The 23,720-nt window shown below is 42.6% G+C and overlaps 3 protein-coding genes across 8 annotated transcripts in view; 1 reads left to right on the top strand and 2 right to left on the bottom strand.

Annotated features, from left to right (window-relative positions):
- The window catches only part of LOC128408869 (zinc finger protein 850-like), a 51,341-nt gene extending 43,327 nt beyond the window's left edge, over positions 1–8,014 (bottom strand). The window contains exons 1-2 of the mRNA XM_053378888.1: positions 7,890–8,014; positions 6,594–6,717 (exon numbers count right to left, since the gene is read on the bottom strand). The gene's annotated coding sequence lies outside the window, so the exon portion shown is untranslated. The remainder of the gene's footprint in view (positions 1–6,593; positions 6,718–7,889) is intronic.
- Positions 1–23,720, top strand: part of LOC128409384 (zinc finger protein 470-like) — a 420,794-nt gene that overhangs the window by 334,319 nt on the left and 62,755 nt on the right. The gene's annotated exons all lie outside the window — the stretch shown is intronic.
- LOC128409348 (zinc finger protein 721-like) overlaps positions 14,265–23,720 on the bottom strand; it is a 30,818-nt gene continuing 21,362 nt past the window's right edge. For 5 of the 6 annotated variants that reach the window (XM_053379724.1, XM_053379723.1, XM_053379725.1 and 2 more), the window contains 2 exons: positions 16,245–17,285; positions 14,266–15,700 (listed from right to left, as the gene is read on the bottom strand). In XM_053379724.1, coding sequence (XP_053235699.1) covers positions 15,573–15,700; positions 16,245–17,285 — 1,169 coding nt within the window. In that variant the 3' untranslated portion in view covers positions 14,266–15,572. Of the gene's footprint in view, positions 15,701–16,244; positions 17,286–23,720 lie in introns of all 6 variants that reach the window. The other variant, XM_053379726.1, reaches the window with a different exon arrangement.

Here is a 23,720-nt window from a genome sequence, read left to right as displayed (position 1 = left end):
CAAAAGGCTTTTGGAGCCTGGCTGCTGGAATCCCAGATTGAAACACTCACACCAATTTTTATTTATTAGATTTAGAAACCACCCTTCTAAGTTTGAGTGTGAGGGGGAGGCCAGGAGTCCTGTCTCATGCTGTGTGTAGGAGCAAGAGGCATGGATGGCGAGGGAGCTGCTGCAGTGACCTGCCACACCTGTGCCATGTTTGTCCTCCTGACTGAGAATGCGTAGAATTGACAAATGGAAATTGCAGAGTTATGAGAAACTAAAAGATAAAGTGCGTGACTGGCTTCATTCTTATCAAATAATGGAGGTCTTCAAGTCAGACAGGAAAAATGGCTTCCAGGTGGAAAAATCAAAACTGGAGACAGAATTGTTAGAGTCCAAAACTAAGAATTTGTCAAAAATGTATAACTTGCTGCTGAAATGGAATACACAGGATGAAACAGTTAAGTCAGCCATGATCAAGTGGGCACAAGACATTGGTCATAACATTATGTTTGAAGACTGGGAACGGTTGTGGACCACCGGTATAAAGTTCACGGCGTGTAACGCCTTAAAAGAAAATATTATGAAAATGATTTATAGGTGGTACATGACCCCAGTCAAACTTGCTAAGATTTACCACTTGCCTGACAATAAGTGTTGGAAATGTAAAGAGAATGAAGGTACATTCTTTCACCTCTGGTGGACGTGCCCAAAGATTAAGGCTTTCTGGGAGAAGATTTATAATGAAATAAAAAAGGTATTTAAATATACCTTTCTGAAGAAACCAGAGGCCTTTCTCCTGGGTATGGTCGGCCAGTTGGTGTCAAAGAAGGACAGGACATTTTTTATGTATGCTACAACAGCAGCAAGAATACTCATTGCAAAGTATTGGAAGACAGAAGAACTACCCACCGTGGAAGAATGGCAGATGAAAGTTATAGACTATATGGGACTGGCAGAGATGACCGGCAGAATCCGAGACCAGGGAAAAGAGACGGCGGAAGAAGATTGGAAGAAATTTAAAGACTATCTTAAGAAACATTGTAAAATTGTTGAATGCTAAGACGTTGTGGATTTTGAAAATATGAGGTTGTACGCTGTAACCATTATGCAATATGAAAAGAAAGGTTAAAATTATTTATTAGAAATTAGGGAGGGATTTGTTGATCAAAATTAATTAGGGATTGGAATGCAGTAAGGGGAGGTACGAGGAGGTCGGGAAAATAAGTTTTATGAAAATAAGGGATTGAAATTATACATGTGGTGTTTTTTGTGTTTTGTGTGTGTTTATGGTTTATGTTTTTGTTTTTTGTTGTGATATGTGGGCTTATAATGTGTGAAAAAGCTAATAAATATCTTATAACAGGATCAGTGTTAGAAACTCATATATAGAGGCTAGGTGCCAAATGTCTTGTTAAATCAAGGTTACAGCCACCCAAAATTGAATGTCTAGGAGTCATGAGAAGAGAAGACTCCCTGGAAAAGACCCTGATGTTGGGAAAGATGGAGGGCACAAGGAGAAGGGGATGACAGAGGACGAGATGGTTGGGCAGTGTACTCGAAGCTACCAGCATGAGTTTGACCAAACTGCGGGAGGCAGTGGAAGACAGGAGTGCCTGGCGTGCTCTGGTCCAGGGGGTCACAAAGAGTCGGACACAACTAAACGACTAAACAACAACAAGAGTTGCCATTTTGGGGTAGGATGGCTCTAAAGTCTTATTTTTCAAATGATGGACAGATTGTGATTGATTCTCAGTTAAACACCTGGCTAGTTCAAAGGACAACCTTGTGCTAGGTTTAAGAACTTCTGAGAACTTAAAGAAATGTCCTTTGATCCAGGGACAGTACACATAGATATTGGCCTATTCTGACTTCTTTTTCTTAATGGTGACACAGACCATTCATAATGAAAGAAGATTCTTCACAACACGTGTGTGAGGGCAGTGGAGACAAGCGACGACAATTCACTATCACATTGTTCACTGCTGCTGCTCATCGGATCAGTGATTTTGTTTAAATGAGCTACACATACTGTAGGGTCTCAGTGCATACTGAAAGGATATACTCCTCAATTTCTCCTGCTCAGTGTTTTTCTATTTTTATTTTTTTGGTTTCAGGCAAGGAGATGAGCTCAGACTCATCGTACCAGAGTCTATCATTTGTCAAATAAGTAAAGCATAAGTTTTATTGATGCTATACGTGACTGTAAAAACCTTCAAAAAAGTTCATCTTGTGTTTTTTTTAAAGAAATATTTATTAAGGTTTTACAAAAAACATAGAATAGAAAAAGTTAAAACAAAAATTAGCAATTTTACAGAATAGAAAAAGTTAAAACAAAAATTAACAAGCTAAAAAGCACACATAGAAAAAAAGTAGAAAAAAGATACAAAGTACAAAAGAGAACAAATAGCTAAAAAGAAAAAATTTAAAAATAAATCCATTTTTCAATATCTTTAGGCTCGTTTACTTATTTCCTTGACCTCCTCACACCTCCCCTTTCTGTATTCCTGTTTAGAAAAACATTTCAGCAAATCCTTACCCTCTTTCATTTATCTTTATATCTTAACCTATTATAACTATATATTTTCATCCATTATCAATCCATATTTGCATATTCTTATTAATCTTATTACCAATACCACTTATTTTCAATCCAACATCATTTTAACATTCATTAATTTTACAGTATTTCTGCACATAGTCTTTAAATTTCTTCCAGTCTTCTTCCACCAACTCTTCTCCCTGGTCTCGGATTCTGCCAGTCATTTCTGCCAATTCCATATAGTCCATCACCTTCATCTGCCACTCTTCCAGCGTGGGTAAATCTTGTGTCTTCCAATACTTTGCAATCAGTATTCTTGCTGCTGTTGTTGCATACATAAAGAAAGTTCTATCCTTCTTTGACACCAATTGGCCAACTATGCCCAGGAGAAAGGCCTCTGGTTTCTTCACGAAAGTATATTTAAATACCTTTTTCATTTCATTATAAATCATCTCCCAGAAAACCTTAATCCTTGGGCACGTCCACCAAAGGTGAAAGAATGTACCTTCATTTTCTTTGCATTTCCAACATTTATTATTGGGCAAATGATAGATTTTTGCAAGCTTGACTGGTGTCATGTACCACCTGTAAATCATTTTCATAATATTCTCTCTTAGGGCATTACATGCCGTAAATTTCATACCTATGTTTCCCAGTCAGCAAACATAATGTTATGTCCAAGATCCTGTGCCCATTTAATCATAGCTGATTTAACCGTCTCGTCCTGAGTGTTCCATTTTAACAGCAAGTTATACATTCTTGAAAGTATCTTAGTTTTGGGATCTAACAATTCTGTTTCCAACTTTGATTTTTCCACCTGGAAGCCAATTTTTTTGTCCAGATTATAAGCCTCTCTTATTTGATAATAGTGAAGCCAGTCTCGCACTTTATCTTTTAATTTCTCAAAACTCTGCAATTTCAATTTGTCTCCTTCTTGCTCCAAAATTTCCCAATATTTCGGCCACTTGGCTTCCATATTGAGCTTTTTCTGAGCCTTTGCTTCCATCGGTGACAACCACCTTGGGGTTTGATTTTCAAGTAAATCTTTATATCTTATCCAGACATTGAACAATGCTTTCCTGACAATATGGTTTTTAAATACTTTATGTGCTTTAACCTTGTCATACCACAAATATGCATGCCACCCAAAAACATTGTTAAAACCTTCTAGATCCAAAATGTCTGTGTTCTCAAGAAGCAGCCATTCTTTCAACCAGCAGAAGGCTGCTGATTCATAATAAAGTTTAAGGTCTGGCAGGGCAAATCCACCTCTTTCCTTTGCATCAGTTAGTATTTTAAATTTTATTCTGGGCTTCTTGCCCTGCCAGACGAATCTAGAAATGTCTCTCTGCCACTTCTTGAAACAGTCCATTTTGTCCAAAATTTGTAGTGATTGAAACAAAAATAACATTCTTGGCAATACATTCATCTTTATAGCAGCAATTCACCCCAACAAGGAAAGCTTCAAATTTGACCATATTTCCAGGTCCTTTTTCACTTCTGACCAACATTTTTCATAGTTGTCTTTAAATAAATTCCCATGTCATGTTAATCCCCAGGTATTTCACTTGCTTAACCAATGTTAAACCTGTCTCATTCTGAAACCTCTCTTTCTCAATTGGTGTTAAATTTTTCTCCAGAACTTTACTATTTGACTTGTTCAACTTAAACCCCGCCACATGACCAAATTCTTGAATCATTTCTAGTACTCTTTTAGTACTAGATTCTGGCTCCTGTAAAGTCAGTACTAAATCATCTGCAAAAGCTTTCAATTTATATTGTTTGGCTCCGACCTTTATACCTTTGATCAGACGGTCCCTTCTGATCATATTTAGCAGAACCTCCAGGACCGAAATAAAGAGCAATGGGGAAATTGGGCAGCCTTGTCGTGTCCCTTTCCCTATCTTAAATTCCTCTGTAAAGCATAAGTATTATTGATGCTATACGTGACTGTGAAAACCTTTAAAAAAAGTTCATCTTGTGGGCATGCATATTTGTGGTATGACAAGGTTAAAGCACATAAGGCATTTAAAAACCATATTGTCAGGAAAGCTCTGTTTAATGTCTGGACAAGATATAAAGATTTGCTGGAAAGCAAAACCCCGAGGTGGTTGTCACCTATGGAAGCTAAGTCTCAGAAAAAGCTCAATATGGAGGCCAAATGGCCAAAATATTGGGAAATTCTGGAGCAAGAAGGTGACAGACTGAAACTGCAGAGTTTTGAGAAATTAAAAGACAAAGTGCGAGATTGGCTTCATTATTATCAAATAAGAGAGGCCTACAATTTGGACAAAAAAATTGGCTTCCAGGTGGAGAAATCAAAATTGGAAACAGAACTGTTAGAACCAAAAACTAAGATTTTGTCAAAGATGTATAACTTGCTGTTAAAATGGAATACACAGGATGAAACGGTTAAATCAGCGATGATTAAATGGGCGCAGGACATAGGTCATAACATTATGTTTGCTGACTGGGAGCAGTTGTGGACCACCGGTATGAAGTTTACGGCATGCATTGCCTTAAAGGAGAATATTATGAAAATGATTTACAGGTGGTACATGACCCCAGTCAAGCTTGCAAAAATTTATCACCTGCCTGACAACAAGTGCTGGAAATGTAAAGAAGCTGAGGGAACATTCTTTCACCTTTGGTGGACGTGCCCAAGGGTTAAGGCTTACTGGGAAACGATATATAATGAACTGAAGAAGGTGTTTATATTTACCTTTCCTAAGAAACCAGAGGCCTTCCTTTTGGGCATAGTTGGCCAACGGGTGCCAAAGAAAGATAGAACATTTTTTATGTATGCAACAACAGCAGCAAGAATACTTCTTGCCAAGTATTGGAAGACACAAGAACTACCCACCGTGGAAGAATGCCAGATGCAAGTGATTGACTACATGGAGATGGCTGAAATGACTGGCAGAATCCGTGACCAGGGAGAAGAACTGATGGAACAGGACTGGAAAAAGTTTAAGGACTATTTACAAAAATACTGCAAAATGTTTGAGTGTTAACATGATGTGGGAAGTGAAGGTAACAGGGCTTGTGGGATTTGGTTAAATGTGAATGAAAAGAAGAATGTTAAAAAGGAGAAGGGGGTTATGAACAGAATAAAATTATGTCATAGTATATAAGATGAGGAATGGGCTAAAATAATGAAAATTTGGGACATAATAATTAGAAGAATATAATTTAAGCATGGTTTGAATAAGGGTTTGAACTTGCTGAATTTGACTGGAATAAAGAGGAACACAAAAAAGGGAGATGTGAGGAGGTCAGGACAGAGGGGTATGGAATTTTGTAATTTTTTTTAAAAAAGTGGATTTTTCTTTTTTCTTTTTTTCTTTTTTTGTTATATATCTTTGTTTCTTTGTTTTTTCTGTGAGCTTTATTTAATGGAATGATCTATGTGAAATGATGAATTTTTTGATTTGTAAAACTTTAATAAACATTTATTTAAAAATAAAATAAAAAAGTTCATCTTGTGAAGAAGCAAAGACAACACAAACCTGGGAGTCTCTGTAGATTTTGCGTAGTTATTTTAAGGTGGGGGGCCTCTGAATTCTGCAGCAGCTGAAGTTACTGAACCCTCTTCAGAGGCAGCCCTACATATAAGACATTGCAGCAATCTAATCTTGAGGTTACCAGAGCAATTATTACTTATTAAATTTATTAATCACACTTCATCTAAAGACCACAGAGCAATTATAATGGCGTATAATTCCCCATCAGTCCCCTGGGCAATAATGGATAGGGAATGTGGCTCCTGATCCCATAGTCAGGACACAGCACTATCCTTGTAGGATTTCTCTGCCCAAGCCTCTCTCACTGTCCTCCTTTGGGGTGGGGGGCCATGGACTCCTCGCCCCCCACCCCAAGGGAGAGCCTCACCTGTGCTCCAACAGGGAAGATCTGCAACACGGGGAAAGGTGGATATTAAAGGTCCAGAGGCTTGATTGTGGGGGAGAAGGGAAAGAGAGAGGAGGTGGAAGCAGGGATGTTTCCACGGGAAGAGATTCAAAAGGTGAGTATAAAGAAGAAGCCAGCCTTCAAATGGGGGTCACTGTACCTGGCTCCCTTTCCGACTCAGAACCTGAGAGACACTCCTTTCTGGAACACCCCCAGGCCATCTTCTGGAATATAAGCCAGGCACCTTTGGGGACATCATCCAGACCTTCTTTTACTGTGGGAACCTTGGATTCATATGGTTGCTGGAGTACAGATGTCAATCATAATCCCTGAAAAATCGTCTAAAGACCCCTTGGTATCCACGCCCACCTTGAACTCCCAAGTCACACTGAGCCCCAAAAAACCTTCTCTGCTGAGGTTTCTCTGAAAATACTAATTATCTGCATTTTGCTTTCTCCTTCCTCTATGATCTGGAACATCTTCCTGATGCATTTGTCTGTCTCTGCTCTGTCGTCTTTTTTCCTCCAAGGAGGTAGGTGAGGCCAAGAGGCAAGATCCCCCAGGGGAATTTAACCCCCTGCCTCCCAGGTCCTTGTCGGACACTCTTTCTTCTCAGGCTGGTCTCATTCAGGGGCTTCACCCGAGGCTCCAATTGCTTTGACTAGAAGCCTCCTCAAGCAATCTTAGAATGATTGTTATTCTTCTTCTATTTATCTACACCCCACCTTTTTCTCCTGACACGGACTCCTTCAAGTGCCCCTCTGCTCTCCTCTCCCAGTGGACCAATGGTCTGGCTTGGAAGAATGCAGATCAAGGGGTCTGGAGCTCTGGAGCTCCCAGCATCCAATGCAGCAGCTTCCCTGGGACAAAATGGGGGGGGGGGTTCAGCTTGCAGGAATCCTTCTCTAGGTCAATGGAGAAGCCAAGGCAGCCCCTGCAGAAACCCCCCTGCCAGCACCCCAGGTGGAGGCATCCCAGAAAAAGGCCCCGTGCCTCTTTCTTTCTCCACCCCCCTTACCAATTATCAACATGGCGTCTCACCCCCAGGGAGGCTTCCATTCAACCCTCAGCCCCCCAACATCCTCTGCCCCCCTCTTCCCCAGAGACTCCCTTACACCCTCTGGCCTTCCTTGGCACGGCTCGCCCTGCTTGGGGGTGGGGGCTTTTGGGGGCACCCCCTTGGTGGGAAAACGTGTCTGGTGGGGCGGGGCTTCAAAGGAGACGGCGCAAGGGAAACACTGCGGGTGGGGGGGTCCACGCTTTGCAGCTGCATTGCATGGATGCGAGCCTCTCCATATGGGTCCCAGAACAAGAGATTAATGGGGGGGCTCTGTGCCCCTTTCTCTCCGACCCCATCGCCCCTCCCCGCCCTCGTCCCAAGGCAGGAGCTTTTGGGGGAGCAAGAAAGGGTCTCTCTATCCTTTTCCTCCCCCCCTCCCTCCACCGGCATCTTTACCTCTTTCTCCTCTGACCATCCGCCTCCCTTCGTAGCTATTTCGATTTCCTTTCTTGCAATGCAAAGCGAAGAAGAGGGGTCCGTGGTCGACTGGCGCCCCTTTTTACCTTTCTGAAACCTCTCGCTTCTCCTTCTGCCCCCCCCCACTTCCTGCAAACTTCCGACCCACAGAGCGACCCCTTCCTGGGAGAAGCCCCTCCCACTTTTCGCATGGGAGCCGGACGTGACGGCGCTGCCTTCGGCTTCCTCCCCTTTGGGCTCCCTTGCGAAGTTGCCCAACTCCACGCCCACCCCATTGACGGGGGAGGGGGTTTCTGGAGGAGGAGGAGGAGGAGGAGCACGGCCGGATCAAGACCCTTTGGTCCCTGAAAGAGAACCCAAACAGACTCCAAACTCTGCAGACAGCATTTTCCAGCTGCTGCCTGGACTACCGAGCAGCGAGGGGAGAGATGCTCTTGGGTTGAAATTCTCCTTGCAGGATTCCAAACCCTTGGTCTGATCCAACTATAGGGCCTTATGTTCTGTGTGTGCGCGTTCACACGTGCGTGTCTTTGTGTGTATGCACCTTCAGGGAGATTCCCTGGCTCTTCTCTGCAACGAGAATGAACCAGGTGTGCACCCACCTACCTTCATTTGGGGGGGTGGAGAATCTCTCTTTCCTCACCTGTCCAGCAGTTTCCTGGTCTGCTCTCTCTCGCTCCGCCCCCACATCCTACCGACATTGTAAAGGTAAAGGTAAAGGGACCCCTGACCATTAGGTCCAGTCGTGGCCGACTGTGGGGTTGCGGCGCTCATCTCGCTTTACTGGCCGAGGGAGCCGGCTTACAGCTTCCGGGTCATGTGGCCAGCATGACTAAGCCGCTTCAGGTGAACCAGAGCAGCGCACTGAAATGCCGCTTACCTTCCCGCCGGGGCTATACCTATTTCTCTACTTGCACTTTGACGTGCTTTCGAACTGCTAGGTTCGCAGGAGCAGGGACCTAGCAACTGGAGCTCACCCTGTCAAGGGGATTCGAACCGCCGACCTTCCGATCGGCAAGTCCTAGGCTCTGTGGTTTAACCCACAGCGCCTCCTGCGCCCCATCGCCACAGACGTCGTACCCCCCACCAAAAACAAAAGTTTGCTGCGCCTCAAGGCGCTTTGCACTCAGCCCGATTCCTGGGAGGTCAAGGGCAGCAGGAGGTGCGAGGGGGAGGGGCAGTCTTTCTTGTAAGCCACGCCCCTTTCTAGGGGAAGGTGCTGGGTGATGGGGAGGGCAAGCACCCAGCCTCCCTTTCTCTCTTTCCCTCTGGGAAATTGCATTAACTGGCTTTAATCCTGAAGGCAACAAGACGTATAACAAGATCGCGCCCCCCACCCAGCCAGAAGGAAACAGATCTCTCTTTTTGCAAGGGTTGCATGTTGGCAGTGCTTCTACCTCTAAAAAAAATAAAGGAAAATGAAACGCTAGCCTGTGCTACTTTTTTAAAAAAATGCCTACGGATGCACCGTACATGCAAAAGCAACCAAGTTGGATAGGAGGAAGCACATCACTTGGACCCCTTCCAGTCGGGTTTCAGGCCCCACCCTGAGACTGAAACTGCCTTGCTCTAACTGGTTCAAGATCTCCTGTGGTTCCTGGCGGATGTGCGTTCAGACCGCTGGGCTCTCACTTGTGGGGTGCCTCAGGGCTCTGTCCTCTCTCCCATGCTTTTTAACATGCATATAAAACTGCTGAGAGAGACCATCAGGGGGTTTGGGCTGGGTGTTCATCAGTATGCGGATGATACCCAGCTCTACCTCTCTTTCAAATCAGAAGCAGTGAGGGTCCTGTGTGAGTGTCTGGAGGAGGTTGGAGGATGGATGGCAGCTAATGGATGGAGGTTGAATCCTGACAAGAAGGAAGTACAGTTTTTGAGGGACAGGGGGCAGGCGGGTGTGGAGGGCTCACTGGTCCTGAATGGGGTAATTGTACCCCTGAAGGACCAGGTGCACAGCCAGGGAGTCATTTTGGACTCGCAGGTGTCCATGGAGGCGCAGGTCAATTCTGTGTCCAGGGCAGCTGTTTACCAGCTCCATTTGGTACGCAGGCTGAGACCCTGCCCGCCCACAGAGCAGAGTGGCAGAGTGGTGCATACTCTGTTTATCTCCCGCTTGGATGACTGCAATGCGCTCTACGTGGGGCGGCCTTAGAAGGTGGCTTGGAAACTACAACTAATTCAGAATTTGGCAGCTGGGCTGGTGACTGGGAGTGGCCGCCAGGACCATATAACACTGGTCCTGAAAGACCTGCATTGGCTCCCGGTACGTATCTGTGCGCAATTCAGAGTGTTGGTGCACACCCTAATTGGCCTTGGCCCTGTATACCGGATGGAGCAAATCCACCCCCATTGTTCAGCCCAGACACTGAGATCCAGCTCCGAGGGTCTTCTGCTGGTTCCCTCACTCCAAGAAGAAAGTTACAGAGAAGCAGGCAGAGGGCCTTCTTGGTGGTGGCGCCCGCCCTGTGAAACGCTCTCCCATGAGATGTATTGAGATGCCATGCAGATAAAGAACCACAGTACATAACTTTTAGAAGACTCCAGAGTGTCTGGGGCAACCCAATCAATGATGATGATGATGATGATGATGATGATTGCTTGTCATAAAAGCAGTAGCCCTGGGGTAGCCACATGATGCTTATAAGTGAAAATGGACCAACCAGGGGATTCACTGGTACCTGCAGCATCTTTTCTTTCCAAATGTATACCATTCTTCCAGTGGAGTTGTGTTTGGGCCACAGATGGAGAGGTAAGGGTTAACTTTCCCTTCACACTTCAACCCCTCTCTGTGCCCTATTGGTTGGAAGGAAGTTTCTTGTTTCCTGTAATAGTAGGTATGTCTTAGTTCATGGATTTGTAGGACGTTCTCCCCTCTGGGTGCTAAGTTGGGGAGAATCAGGCATGAGTTTCCACTGATGTATTTTACACCCTCTCATGTCACCTGCCACTTGCCCACACTGCCCTGTTCCAACCGTCCCACCTCATGCAAGACGCACACCTAAGAGCTGAGACATTCTTCCTTATTCCACTAAAAAGTAAAGGTAAAGGGACCCCTGAACATTAGGTCCAGTCACGGACGACTCTGGGGTTGCGGCGCTCTTCTCGCTTTACTGGCCGAGGGAGCTGGCGTACAGCTTCCGGGTCATGGCCAGCATGACTAAGCCGCTTCTGGCAAACCACAGCAGCGCACAGAAACGCCGTTTACCTTCCCACCGGAGCGGTACCTATTTATCTACTTGCAATTCGTTCTTTCGAAATGCTAGGTTGGCTGGAGCTGGGACCGAGCAACGGGAACTCACCCTATTGCAGGGATTGGAACCACCGACCTTCTGGTCTAAACATCCCCTTTATTCCTGCTGCCACCAGGTATGTTTTACCTGAACAATTTGCCCTTCAAAGAATTAGGAGTCATTGCAGCACCATTAATGTATAAACTATTTGTTGCTTTATTATTATTATTATTAATAATAATAAGTTTTATTTTTACCCCGCCCTCCCCGGGCAGAGCCGAGTTCAGGGCGGCTAACACCAGTAAAATTACAGTAAAAACATAATAGGGAAAAAAACCATACCAATTTAAAATACAGGTTAAAATGCAATTTAAAATGCAGCCTCATTTTAAAAGTAGCCCACAGATCAAAACCATAAGGGGAGGGAAACACAAGGGTCAGAGTGAGTCCAAACCAAAGGCCAGGTGGAACAGCTCTGTCTTGCAGGCCCTGCGGAAAGATGTCAAGGCCGCAGGGCCCTAGTCTCTTGTGACAGAGCTGGTACTTTCTGTCAGTTTCCACGCTCCTGAGGTACTTCTGACAGTATAGAAGACCCAGGGGGTCACCACACCCTTCATAACTGGTTTGGGATTCTTCTCTTTCTAGATCTTTCCCTTCCTGACTGAAATGAGACCCAAGTAGGCAGTATCCTCACAGCTTCTACTTCTCCTTGCTTCCAGCCTTCCAGTTAACTCCTGTCTAAATACTCTCTCAAAACTAGTCTTTCTAAGCTCAGAGACCCCTTTCTCTAGCTTGGGATAATTTCCTCAGAGTGCACTTCATACACAGACCAGAACTAACTCCTCTCCCTCGAAACTATCCCTCCACTTTCTCAGAAACGGCTCATTTTATTTTCCCTCCAAAAGTGCTGGCTCCGCCCACCTGTCTTGATAGCCAATCAGAGAGAGGCTCCAGCTCTCTCATGGAATTCTGAGGTCCTGCACCCCCTGATTCTGGCCAAGCTCAGCTGCCCATCACAGATAACTTCCTACAATTACTAATTACACACAATCAACACACCTTGGCTGGTTTGACAGTTGATTCAAAGCAGCTAAGAAAGCTCTAGCTAAGACAATTAAGAGATAAGAATCCATCAGAGGAATCCACAGAAAATTTGATCAAACGTAGGTTGGAATACAAGAGTCTGCTCCACGGCAAGAAAGCTGAAAATACGAAAGCCCTTGGGACTAGCTAATGGAACAGAGGGAAGACAAATGCTGGGAGCTGGTGGCCCAGGGTTTAATTGAAGACAGGTCATCAGAGGAAGCCTGAATGGCAACCAGTCTCCTGTAATGAGATGAAAACCCTTGTTTCTTGCCTGAAATCGAACACAGCATCCCCACAAGCTCCTGGAATGGTGGATAGAATAAAAGGTGGGGAAGGGAGGAAGAAAAGGGATTTCAAAAGCAAAACACTGTAGGTCTTAAGATGGACTAATCATAGCCTAGCCACTAACAATATAGTATTTCAAGCACAGGGAACGGTCAGTTTCCCAGTGGTATGGAAGGTGCAGTTATGGACCCCGTGGCGAGGGTCAGTGGGGACAAAGCTGCTGTGCGTTCCACACACACACTTTTGTGGAAGCAGCCTGTGTCTCCTCCTGGACATTGAGAGACACAGCCATTTAAAGCACGTTTCTCAAGTAGGCATCGTAAACTGCTCAGAGACCTGAGATAAAGGGGCTGCTTCGCTTAAAGGAAAGTCCGATGGAAGGAGACCAAGGCCTTTATTTCAATTTAAAAAAATTATTAAAGATTTTCTTGGGTTACAAAAGTACACGCACCATCTCCATTTTCAGGCTGTAGAGTCTTTTCTACAGAGCGGTTACATTTGGTGTGAGAGAAACCAAGGCCTTCAGCCACATCCCTCAGCAAATGACTCAGAGACTTCTCTCCGTCTCTGTCTCCCTTTCACACCCCTCAACCCCTTCCACAATTGTCCCTCAGCCCTAATTTTTCCACACAGTCCTTTAGAACATTTCTATGACCTAAGAGACGTGGAAAACCACCTTCATTGGTCACCTTCCATATATGTCACAAGCCAATGCATAATAAAAACACCTTTGGATTGATTGCTTCTGTTGACAGGTGTCTTTTGTACAGGTACTGTAATGAGCTGGGATAACAGGTAAGACCTCTCCCTTACAGCAGGTGCTTCTAATCTCAGCTCGTTACGTAACAGTGAAGATACCAGGTAGCCTGACATCTGGCTGGTGGATAAGGGATCAAATACTTATTTCACTCATTGTAATGCACATCAATCTCTGATTTGTCTTCTAGGTTTCTGGGGGTTTTCCTGTTGTTATTCTGTTTCTCTCACAGCTACAATAAACCTACCATTAAAATTATGGACTGGTTATTTCTTCCTCCACCCCCCCCCCACCAATTATTATTTATACCCCGCCCTCCCCGGGCTCAGGGTGATTAACACCAGTAAAATTACAGTAAAAACATAATAGGGGAAAAAACAACAATTTAAAATACGGGTTAAAATACAGTTTAAAATGCAGCCTTATTTTAAAATAGCTGATAAATCAAGACCATAAGGGAAGGGAAACATAAGGGTCAAACAAAATTTATTCCCCCCCCCCCGACAGCCCCAAAAAGCAAAGAAGCCAAGACAGCTGTCTTGGCTTCCTCTTTAGCTACGCGCAACCTGTCCAGCCGGGAGAAGCTGCGCACGGCTTTGTTTTTAGCCGCGGGGCTGGGACGGGGAAAGCCCGAGCTTCCCCCGACCCCAGCCCCCAGAACAGGCAGCTATCCGCAAGCCTTCAGAGCCCGGCGGGAACTCCCGCTGGGCTCAGAAGGCTTGTGGATAGCTGCCTGAAGCCTGCATTTGCTCCATAGGACGCACACACATTTCCCCTTCATTTTTGGAGGGGGAAAAGTGCGTCCTATAGAGTGAAAAATACGGTAATAATAAGTTTTATTTATACCCCGCCATCCCCGGGCAGAGCCGAGTTCAGAGTGGCTAACGCTAGTAAAATTACAGTAAAAACATAATAGGAAAAAAAACATTACCAATTTAAAATACAGGTTAAAATGCAATTTAAAATGCAGCCTCATTCTAAAAGTAGCCCACAGATCAAAACCGTAAGAGGAGGCAAACACAACGGTCAGACTGAGTCCAAACCAAAGGCCAGGTGGAACAGCTTTGTCTTGCAGGCCCTGCGGAAAGATGTCAAGTCCCGCAGGGCCCTAGTCTCTTGTGACAGAGCATTCCACCAAGTTGGGGCCAGTACTGAAAAGGCCCTGGCTTTTAGATTGAGACCAATCTAACCACCTTGTCACTTGGAACCTCCAAAATGTTGTCATTTGTGGACCTTAAGGTCCTCCACCAAGTGTACCGGGAGAGGCGGTCCCGTAGGTACGTGGGTCCTGGGCCGCAATTAAAATAATGCATGTCATGCTGCCATTCCTATAATTCTAGTTTAACCAACTCATTTCCGGGTTTGAAATGGTCATAATCCAAAATGATCATCGACGAGGCTGTTCGTAACCTGAGGTACACTGTACAAAGCTACTTATCCTTTACTAACTATTGTGATACGTTACCTTGATTACTACATGAAAGTACAACTTTACATTGAAACACCAGATCATCACATATATGGGATGCATTTAAATTTGATTTCCACCTATAGGAGCCTGTTCATTAGAAGGAAGAAATGAACCCTTGAGAGAGCCAGTGTGGTGTAGTGGTTAAGAGCGGTGGTTCGTAATCTGCTGAACCGGGTTCGCGTCTCCGCTCCTCCACATACAGCTGCTGGGTGACCTTGGGCTAGTCACGCTTCTCTGAAGTCTCTCAGCCTCACTCACCCCACACAGTGTTTGTTGTGGGGGAGTAAGGGAAAGGAGAGTGTTAGCCGCTTTGAGACTCCTTAGGGTAGTGATAAAGCGGGATATCAAATCCAAACTCCTCCTCCTCCTCCTCTTCTTGTTGAGGAAAAATCTTTCTACACTCCATACATCTAAATGGTTCCTTCCATATAAGTCTGTAAACATTTTGTAAGTACTCCATTAAACAGAAGCCGTTTCTGCACTCCTGGAATTTAAATGTTTCTTCCTTTGTGAGTCCATTGATGTTTTGTAAGGTGTCCACTCTGACTGAAGTTCTTTCCACACTCCATACATTTAAATGGTTTCTCACCTGTGTGAGTTTGTTAATGTACTCTTAGTTTCCTTTAGACTGAAGTTCTTTCCACACTTCATACATTTGCTGTATATGGTTTCTCCCCTGTGTGAGTCCTTTGATGATTTCTTAGCATTCCACTATGACAGAAGCTCTTTCCACACTACATACATTTAAATGGTTTTTCTCCCGTGCGAGTCTGTTGATGTACTCTTAGAGTTTGACTGTGACTGAAGCTATTTCCACACTCCATACATTTAGATCATTTTTCTCCTGTGTGAGTTCGTAGATGTAGGCTTAGAGTTCCCTTTTGACCAAAGCTCTTTCCACACTCCATACATTTAAATGGTTTCTCCCCTGTGTGAGTTCGATGATGTAAATTTACAAGGTCTCTCACCCGTGTGAGTTTGATGATGTCTATTAAGTGATGAACTCTGTCTGAAGCTTTTTCCACACTCCATACATTTAAATGGGTTCTCCCCTGTGTGACTCCGTAGATGTTTTCTAAGGTTTCCATTATGTGTGAAGCTCTTTCCGCAGTCCATACATTTAAATGGTTTCTCCCCTGTGTGAGTTCTACGATGTAAAGTCAGATGATCACCTGAACGAAATCTCTTTCCACATTCCATACATTCATATGGTTTCTCCCCTGTGTGAGTCTGTAGATGTTTTCTAAGGTGTCCATTATGTGTGAAGCTCTTTCCGTAGTCCATACATTTAAATGGTTTCTCCCCTGTGTGAGTTCTACGATGTAAAGTCAGATGATCACCTGAACGAAAGCTCTTTCCACATTCCATACATTCATATGGTTTCTCCCCTGTGTGAGTCCGTAGATGTTTTCTTAGGTTTCCACTATGTGCGAAGCTCTTTCCGCAGTCCATACATTTAAATGGTTTCTCCCCTGTGTGAGTTCTACGATGTAAAGTCAGATGACTACCTGAACGAAAGCTCTTTCCACATTCCATACATTCATATGGTTTCTCCCCTGTGTGAGTCCGTAGATGTATTCTAAGGTTTCCATTATTTGTGAAGCTCTTTCCGCAGTCCATACATTTAAATAGTTTCTCCACTGTGTGACTCCGTAGATGTTTTCTAAGGTTTCCATTATGTGTGAAGCTCTTTCCGCAGTCCATACATTTAAATGGGTTCTCCCCTGTGTGAGTCCGTAGATGATTTCTAAGGCTTCCATTATGTGTGAAGCTCTTTCCGCAGTCCATACATTTAAATGGTTTCTCCCCTGTGTGAGTTTGATGATGTAAAGTCAGATGTTCATCTGAACGAAAGCTCTTTCCACACTCCATACATTTAAATAGTTTCTCCACTGTGTGAGTCTGTAGATGTTTTCTAAGGTTTCCATTATGTGTGAAGCTCTTTCCGCAGCCCATACATTTAAATGGTTTCTCCCCTGTGTGAGTCCGTTGATGGTTGCTAAGGTTTGCCTTATAGGTGAAGCTCTTTCCACACTCTACACATGTAAATTGTTTTTCTGCTGTGTGACTACTTCGATGTACCGTAAGTTGTATACTCATACTGAATATCAACCCACACTGCATACATTTGTAGGTTTTCTTATCCATGTGAGTTTGATGATGTCTATTAAGTGATGAACTCTGACTGAAGCTTTTTCCACACTCCATACATTTAAATGGTTTCTCCCCTGTGTGACTCCGTAGATGACTTCTAAGGTTTCCATTATGCGTGAAGCTCTTTCCGCAGTCCATACATTTAAATGGTTTCTCCCCTGTGTGAGTTCTATGATGTAAATTCAGATGATCACCTGAACAAAAGCTCTTTCCACATTCCATACATTCATATGGTTTCTTCCCTGTGTGAGTCCATTGATGTTTTCTAAGCACTTTACTAGTGTTGAAGCTCTTTCCACAGTCCATACATTTAAATGGTTTCTCCCCTGTGTGAGTCCATTGATGGTTTCTAAGCACTCCACTAGTGTTGAAGCTCTTTCCACACTCCATACCTTTAAATATTTGACCCCTGTGTGAGTCCGTTGATGTTTGCTTAGCGTTATGCGATGACAGAAGCTCTTCCCACACTCATTTAAATGGTTTTTCTGTTGCGTGAATCCTTTGATGTACAAGAAGTTGTCTACTCATACTGAATTTCCATCCACACTGCATACATTTGTAGGGTTTCTCACTCATGTGAGTTAGATGATGTGAAGTAAGAGATGAAGTTTGTCTGAAGTTCTTTCCACACTCCATACCTTTAAACGGTTTCCCCACTCTGTGAGTTTATTGATGTGAGTTTATTAACTGTGCACATGGACTGAAGCACATTCCACATTCACCACATTTAAATGGTCTCTTCGTATTTCCAAATGAAATTACAGATGACACACTGTCTCCTCCATAACCTGCTTGGAAATGAGAGGGGAGGAAAACCCCTGTTAGTATTTCAAGGAAAAGAACAAAGACTGTAACACACATCAAATGCAATTAGCACCTTCTCTTATTTCAACATATTGTACATTCCTCCCTGTCTTCTTTATGTCCCAAATTTTAAGCCAATGAGGTAAAACAATGCCAAATAATAGGAATGCATCATCAACCTTCCATAATACTAAATCATCATTAATAGTTTGATCTAAGAATACAGTTGTGAGATTGCCTTTTTAAATAAGGACCTGCCTGACAGGAAAGGGAGCTGTTCTCCTTCCACGAACGTGCCCTCCACTTTTCAGAATCAGAGTTGCTAATGGCATTTTTCATTCTCCGTCTAATATTATTCCACCCCTGAGGCACATCTTAGACCTTTGGACCTCTGGATATTTATTAATCACCCACACAGTCCCTTGGGCCCCAGGAGGTGCATAGCAACCATATTGGGAGACCCAGGGTTCAGGTTTTTCTAGGGACTGTAGCATGGAACTAGTGAGAAGGCTTGGCGCTTGGAATAAACTGAAGGTGTGCTCAGGTAGGCTAATGTCCTTGGAGATGGACCTCCATCTGTCAGCCTTGCAGTGCAGAGCAGCAAAAGGCTTTTGGAGCCTGGCTGCTGGAATCCCAGATTGAAACACTCACACCAATTTTTATTTATTAGATTTAGAAACCACCCTTCTAAGTTTGAGTGTGAGGGGGAGGCCAGGAGTCCTGTCTCATGCTGTGTGTAGGAGCAAGAGGCATGGATGGCGAGGGAGCTGCTGCAGTGACCTGCCACACCTGTGCCATGTTTGTCCTCCTGACTGAGAATGCGTAGAATTGACAAATGGAAATTGCAGAGTTATGAGAAACTAAAAGATAAAGTGCGTGACTGGCTTCATTCTTATCAAATAATGGAGGTCTTCAAGTCAGACAGGAAAAATGGCTTCCAGGTGGAAAAATCAAAACTGGAGACAGAATTGTTAGAGTCCAAAACTAAGAATTTGTCAAAAATGTATAACTTGCTGCTGAAATGGAATACACAGGATGAAACAGTTAAGTCAGCCATGATCAAGTGGGCACAAGACATTGGTCATAACATTATGTTTGAAGACTGGGAACGGTTGTGGACCACCGGTATAAAGTTCACGGCGTGTAACGCCTTAAAAGAAAATATTATGAAAATGATTTATAGGTGGTACATGACCCCAGTCAAACTTGCTAAGATTTACCACTTGCCTGACAATAAGTGTTGGAAATGTAAAGAGAATGAAGGTACATTCTTTCACCTCTGGTGGACGTGCCCAAAGATTAAGGCTTTCTGGGAGAAGATTTATAATGAAATAAAAAAGGTATTTAAATATACCTTTCTGAAGAAACCAGAGGCCTTTCTCCTGGGTATGGTCGGCCAGTTGGTGTCAAAGAAGGACAGGACATTTTTTATGTATGCTACAACAGCAGCAAGAATACTCATTGCAAAGTATTGGAAGACAGAAGAACTACCCACCGTGGAAGAATGGCAGATGAAAGTTATAGACTATATGGGACTGGCAGAGATGACCGGCAGAATCCGAGACCAGGGAAAAGAGACGGCGGAAGAAGATTGGAAGAAATTTAAAGACTATCTTAAGAAACATTGTAAAATTGTTGAATGCTAAGACGTTGTGGATTTTGAAAATATGAGGTTGTACGCTGTAACCATTATGCAATATGAAAAGAAAGGTTAAAATTATTTATTAGAAATTAGGGAGGGATTTGTTGATCAAAATTAATTAGGGATTGGAATGCAGTAAGGGGAGGTACGAGGAGGTCGGGAAAATAAGTTTTATGAAAATAAGGGATTGAAATTATACATGTGGTGTTTTTTGTGTTTTGTGTGTGTTTATGGTTTATGTTTTTGTTTCTTGTTGTGATATGTGGGCTTATAATGTGTGAAAAAGCTAATAAATATCTTATAACAGGATCAGTGTTAGAAACTCATATATAGAGGCTAGGTGCCAAATGTCTTGTTAAATCAAGGTTACAGCCACCCAAAATTGAATGTCTAGGAGTCATGAGAAGAGAAGACTCCCTGGAAAAGACCCTGATGTTGGGAAAGATGGAGGGCACAAGGAGAAGGGGATGACAGAGGACGAGATGGTTGGGCAGTGTACTCGAAGCTACCAGCATGAGTTTGACCAAACTGCGGGAGGCAGTGGAAGACAGGAGTGCCTGGCGTGCTCTGGTCCAGGGGGTCACAAAGAGTCGGACATAACTAAACGACTAAACAACAACAAGAGTTGCCATTTTGGGGTAGGATGGCTCTAAAGTCTTATTTTTCAAATGATGGACAGATTGTGATTGATTCTCAGTTAAACACCTGGCTAGTTCAAAGGACAACCTTGTGCTAGGTTTAAGAACTTCTGAGAACTTAAAGAAATGTCCTTTGATCCAGGGACAGTACACATAGATATTGGCCTATTCTGACTTCTTTTTCTTAATGGTGACACAGACCATTCATAATGAAAGAAGATTCTTCACAACACGTGTGTGAGGGCAGTGGAGACAAGCGACGACAATTCACTATCACATTGTTCACTGCTGCTGCTCATCGGATCAGTGATTTTGTTTAAATTAGCTACTCATACTGTAGGGTCTCAGTGCATACTGAAAGGATATACTCCTCAATTTCTCCTGCTCAGTGTTTTTCTATTTTTATTTTTTTGGTTTCAGGCAAGGAGATGAGCTCAGACTCATCGTACCAGAGTCTATCATTTGTCAAATAAGTAAAGCATAAGTTTTATTGATGCTATACGTGACTGTAAAAACCTTCAAAAAAGTTCATCTTGTGTGTGTTTTTTTAAAGAAATATTTATTAAGGTTTTACAAAAAACATAGAATAGAAAAAGTTAAAACAAAAATTAGCAATTTTACAGAATAGAAAAAGTTAAAACAAAAATTAACAAGCTAAAAAGCACACATAGAAAAAAAAGTAGAAAAAAGATACAAAGTACAAAAGAGAACAAATAGCTAAAAAGAAAAAAATTAAAAATAAATCCATTTTTCAATATCTTTAGACTTGTTTACTTATTTCCTTGACCTCCTCACACCTCCCCTTTCTGTATTCCTGTTTAGAAAAACATTTCAGCAAATCCTTACCCTCTTTCATTTATCTTTATATCTTAACCTATTATAACTATATATTTTCATCCATTATCAATCCATATTTGCATATTCTTATTAATCTTATTACCAATACCACTTATTTTCAATCCAACATCATTTTAACATTCATTAATTTTACAGTATTTCTGCACATAGTCTTTAAATTTCTTCCAGTCTTCTTCCACCAACTCTTCTCCGTGGTCTCGGATTCTGCCAGTCATTTCTGCCAATTCCATATAGTCCATCACCTTCATCTGCCACTCTTCCAGCGTGGGTAAATCTTGTGTCTTCCAATACTTTGCAATCAGTATTCTTGCTGCTGTTGTTGCATACATAAAGAAAGTTCTATCCTTCTTTGACACCAATTGGCCAACTATGCCCAGGAGAAAGGCCTCTGGTTTCTTCACGAAAGTATATTTAAATACCTTTTTCATTTCATTATAAATCATCTCCCAGAAAACCTTAATCCTTGGGCACGTCCACCAAAGGTGAAAGAATGTACCTTCATTTTCTTTGCATTTCCAACATTTATTATCGGGCAAATGATAGATTTTTGCAAGCTTGACTGGTGTCATGTACCACCTGTAAATCATTTTCATAATATTCTCTCTTAGGGCATTACATGCCGTAAATTTCATACCTATGTTTCCCAGTCAGCAAACATAATGTTATGTCCAAGATCCTGTGCCCATTTAATCATAGCTGATTTAACCGTCTCGTCCTGAGTGTTCCATTTTAACAGCAAGTTATACATTCTTGAAAGTATCTTAGTTTTGGGATCTAACAATTCTGTTTCCAACTTTGATTTTTCCACCTGGAAGCCAATTTTTTTGTCCAGATTATAAGCCTCTCTTATTTGATAATAGTGAAGCCAGTCTCGCACTTTATCTTTTAATTTCTCAAAACTCTGCAATTTCAATTTGTCTCCTTCTTGCTCCAAAATTTCCCAATATTTCGGCCACTTGGCTTCCATATTGAGCTTTTTCTGAGCCTTTGCTTCCATCGGTGACAACCACCTTGGGGTTTGATTTTCAAGTAAATCTTTATATCTTATCCAGACATTGAACAATGCTTTCCTGACAATATGGTTTTTAAATACTTTATGTGCTTTAACCTTGTCATACCACAAATATGCATGCCACCCAAAAACATTGTTAAAACCTTCTAGATCCAAAATGTCTGTGTTCTCAAGAAGCAGCCATTCTTTCAACCAGCAGAAGGCTGCTGATTCATAATAAAGTTTAAGGTCTGGCAGGGCAAATCCACCTCTTTCCTTTGCATCAGTTAGTATTTTAAATTTTATTCTGGGCTTCTTGCCCTGCCAGACGAATCTAGAAATGTCTCTCTGCCACTTCTTGAAACAGTCCATTTTGTCCAAAATTTGTAGTGATTGAAACAAAAATAACATTCTTGGCAATACATTCATCTTTATAGCAGCAATTCACCCCAACAAGGAAAGCTTCAAATTTGACCATATTTCCAGGTCCTTTTTCACTTCTGACCAACATTTTTCATAGTTGTCTTTAAATAAATTCCCATGTCATGTTAATCCCCAGGTATTTCACTTGCTTAACCAATGTTAAACCTGTCTCATTCTGAAACCTCTCTTTCTCAATTGGTGTTAAATTTTTCTCCAGAACTTTACTATTTGACTTGTTCAACTTAAACCCCGCCACATGACCAAATTCTTGAATCATTTCTAGTACTCTTTTAGTACTAGATTCTGGCTCCTGTAAAGTCAGTACTAAATCATCTGCAAAAGCTTTCAATTTATATTGTTTGGCTCCGACCTTTATACCTTTGATCAGACGGTCCCTTCTGATCATATTTAGCAGAACCTCCAGGACCGAAATAAAGAGCAATGGGGAAATTGGGCAGCCTTGTCGTGTCCCTTTCCCTATCTTAAATTCCTCTGTAAAGCATAAGTATTATTGATGCTATACGTGACTGTGAAAACCTTTAAAAAAAGTTCATCTTGTGGGCATGCATATTTGTGGTATGACAAGGTTAAAGCACATTAAGGCATTTAAAAACCATATTGTCAGGAAAGCTCTGTTTAATGTCTGGACAAGATATAAAGATTTGCTGGAAAGCAAAACCCCGAGGTGGTTGTCACCTATGGAAGCTAAGTCTCAGAAAAAGCTCAATATGGAGGCCAAATGGCCAAAATATTGGGAAATTCTGGAGCAAGAAGGTGACAGACTGAAACTGCAGAGTTTTGAGAAATTAAAAGACAAAGTGCGAGATTGGCTTCATTATTATCAAATAAGAGAGGCCTACAATTTGGACAAAAAAAATTGGCTTCCAGGTGGAGAAATCAAAATTGGAAACAGAACTGTTAGAACCAAAAACTAAGATTTTGTCAAAGATGTATAACTTGCTGTTAAAATGGAATACACAGGATGAAACGGTTAAATCAGCGATGATTAAATGGGCGCAGGACATAGGTCATAACATTATGTTTGCTGACTGGGAGCAGTTGTGGACCACCGGTATGAAGTTTACGGCATGCATTGCCTTAAAGGAGAATATTATGAAAATGATTTACAGGTGGTACATGACCCCAGTCAAGCTTGCAAAAATTTATCACCTGCCTGACAACAAGTGCTGGAAATGTAAAGAAGCTGAGGGAACATTCTTTCACCTTTGGTGGACGTGCCCAAGGGTTAAGGCTTACTGGGAAACGATATATAATGAACTGAAGAAGGTGTTTATATTTACCTTTCCTAAGAAACCAGAGGCCTTCCTTTTGGGCATAGTTGGCCAACGGGTGCCAAAGAAAGATAGAACATTTTTTATGTATGCAACAACAGCAGCAAGAATACTTCTTGCCAAGTATTGGAAGACACAAGAACTACCCACCGTGGAAGAATGCCAGATGCAAGTGATTG

This window comes from Podarcis raffonei, chromosome 2, assembly GCF_027172205.1.
Source record: "Podarcis raffonei isolate rPodRaf1 chromosome 2, rPodRaf1.pri, whole genome shotgun sequence".
Lineage (NCBI taxonomy): Eukaryota > Metazoa > Chordata > Lepidosauria > Squamata > Lacertidae > Podarcis > Podarcis raffonei.
This window is presented reverse-complemented; position numbering and strand designations above follow the sequence as displayed.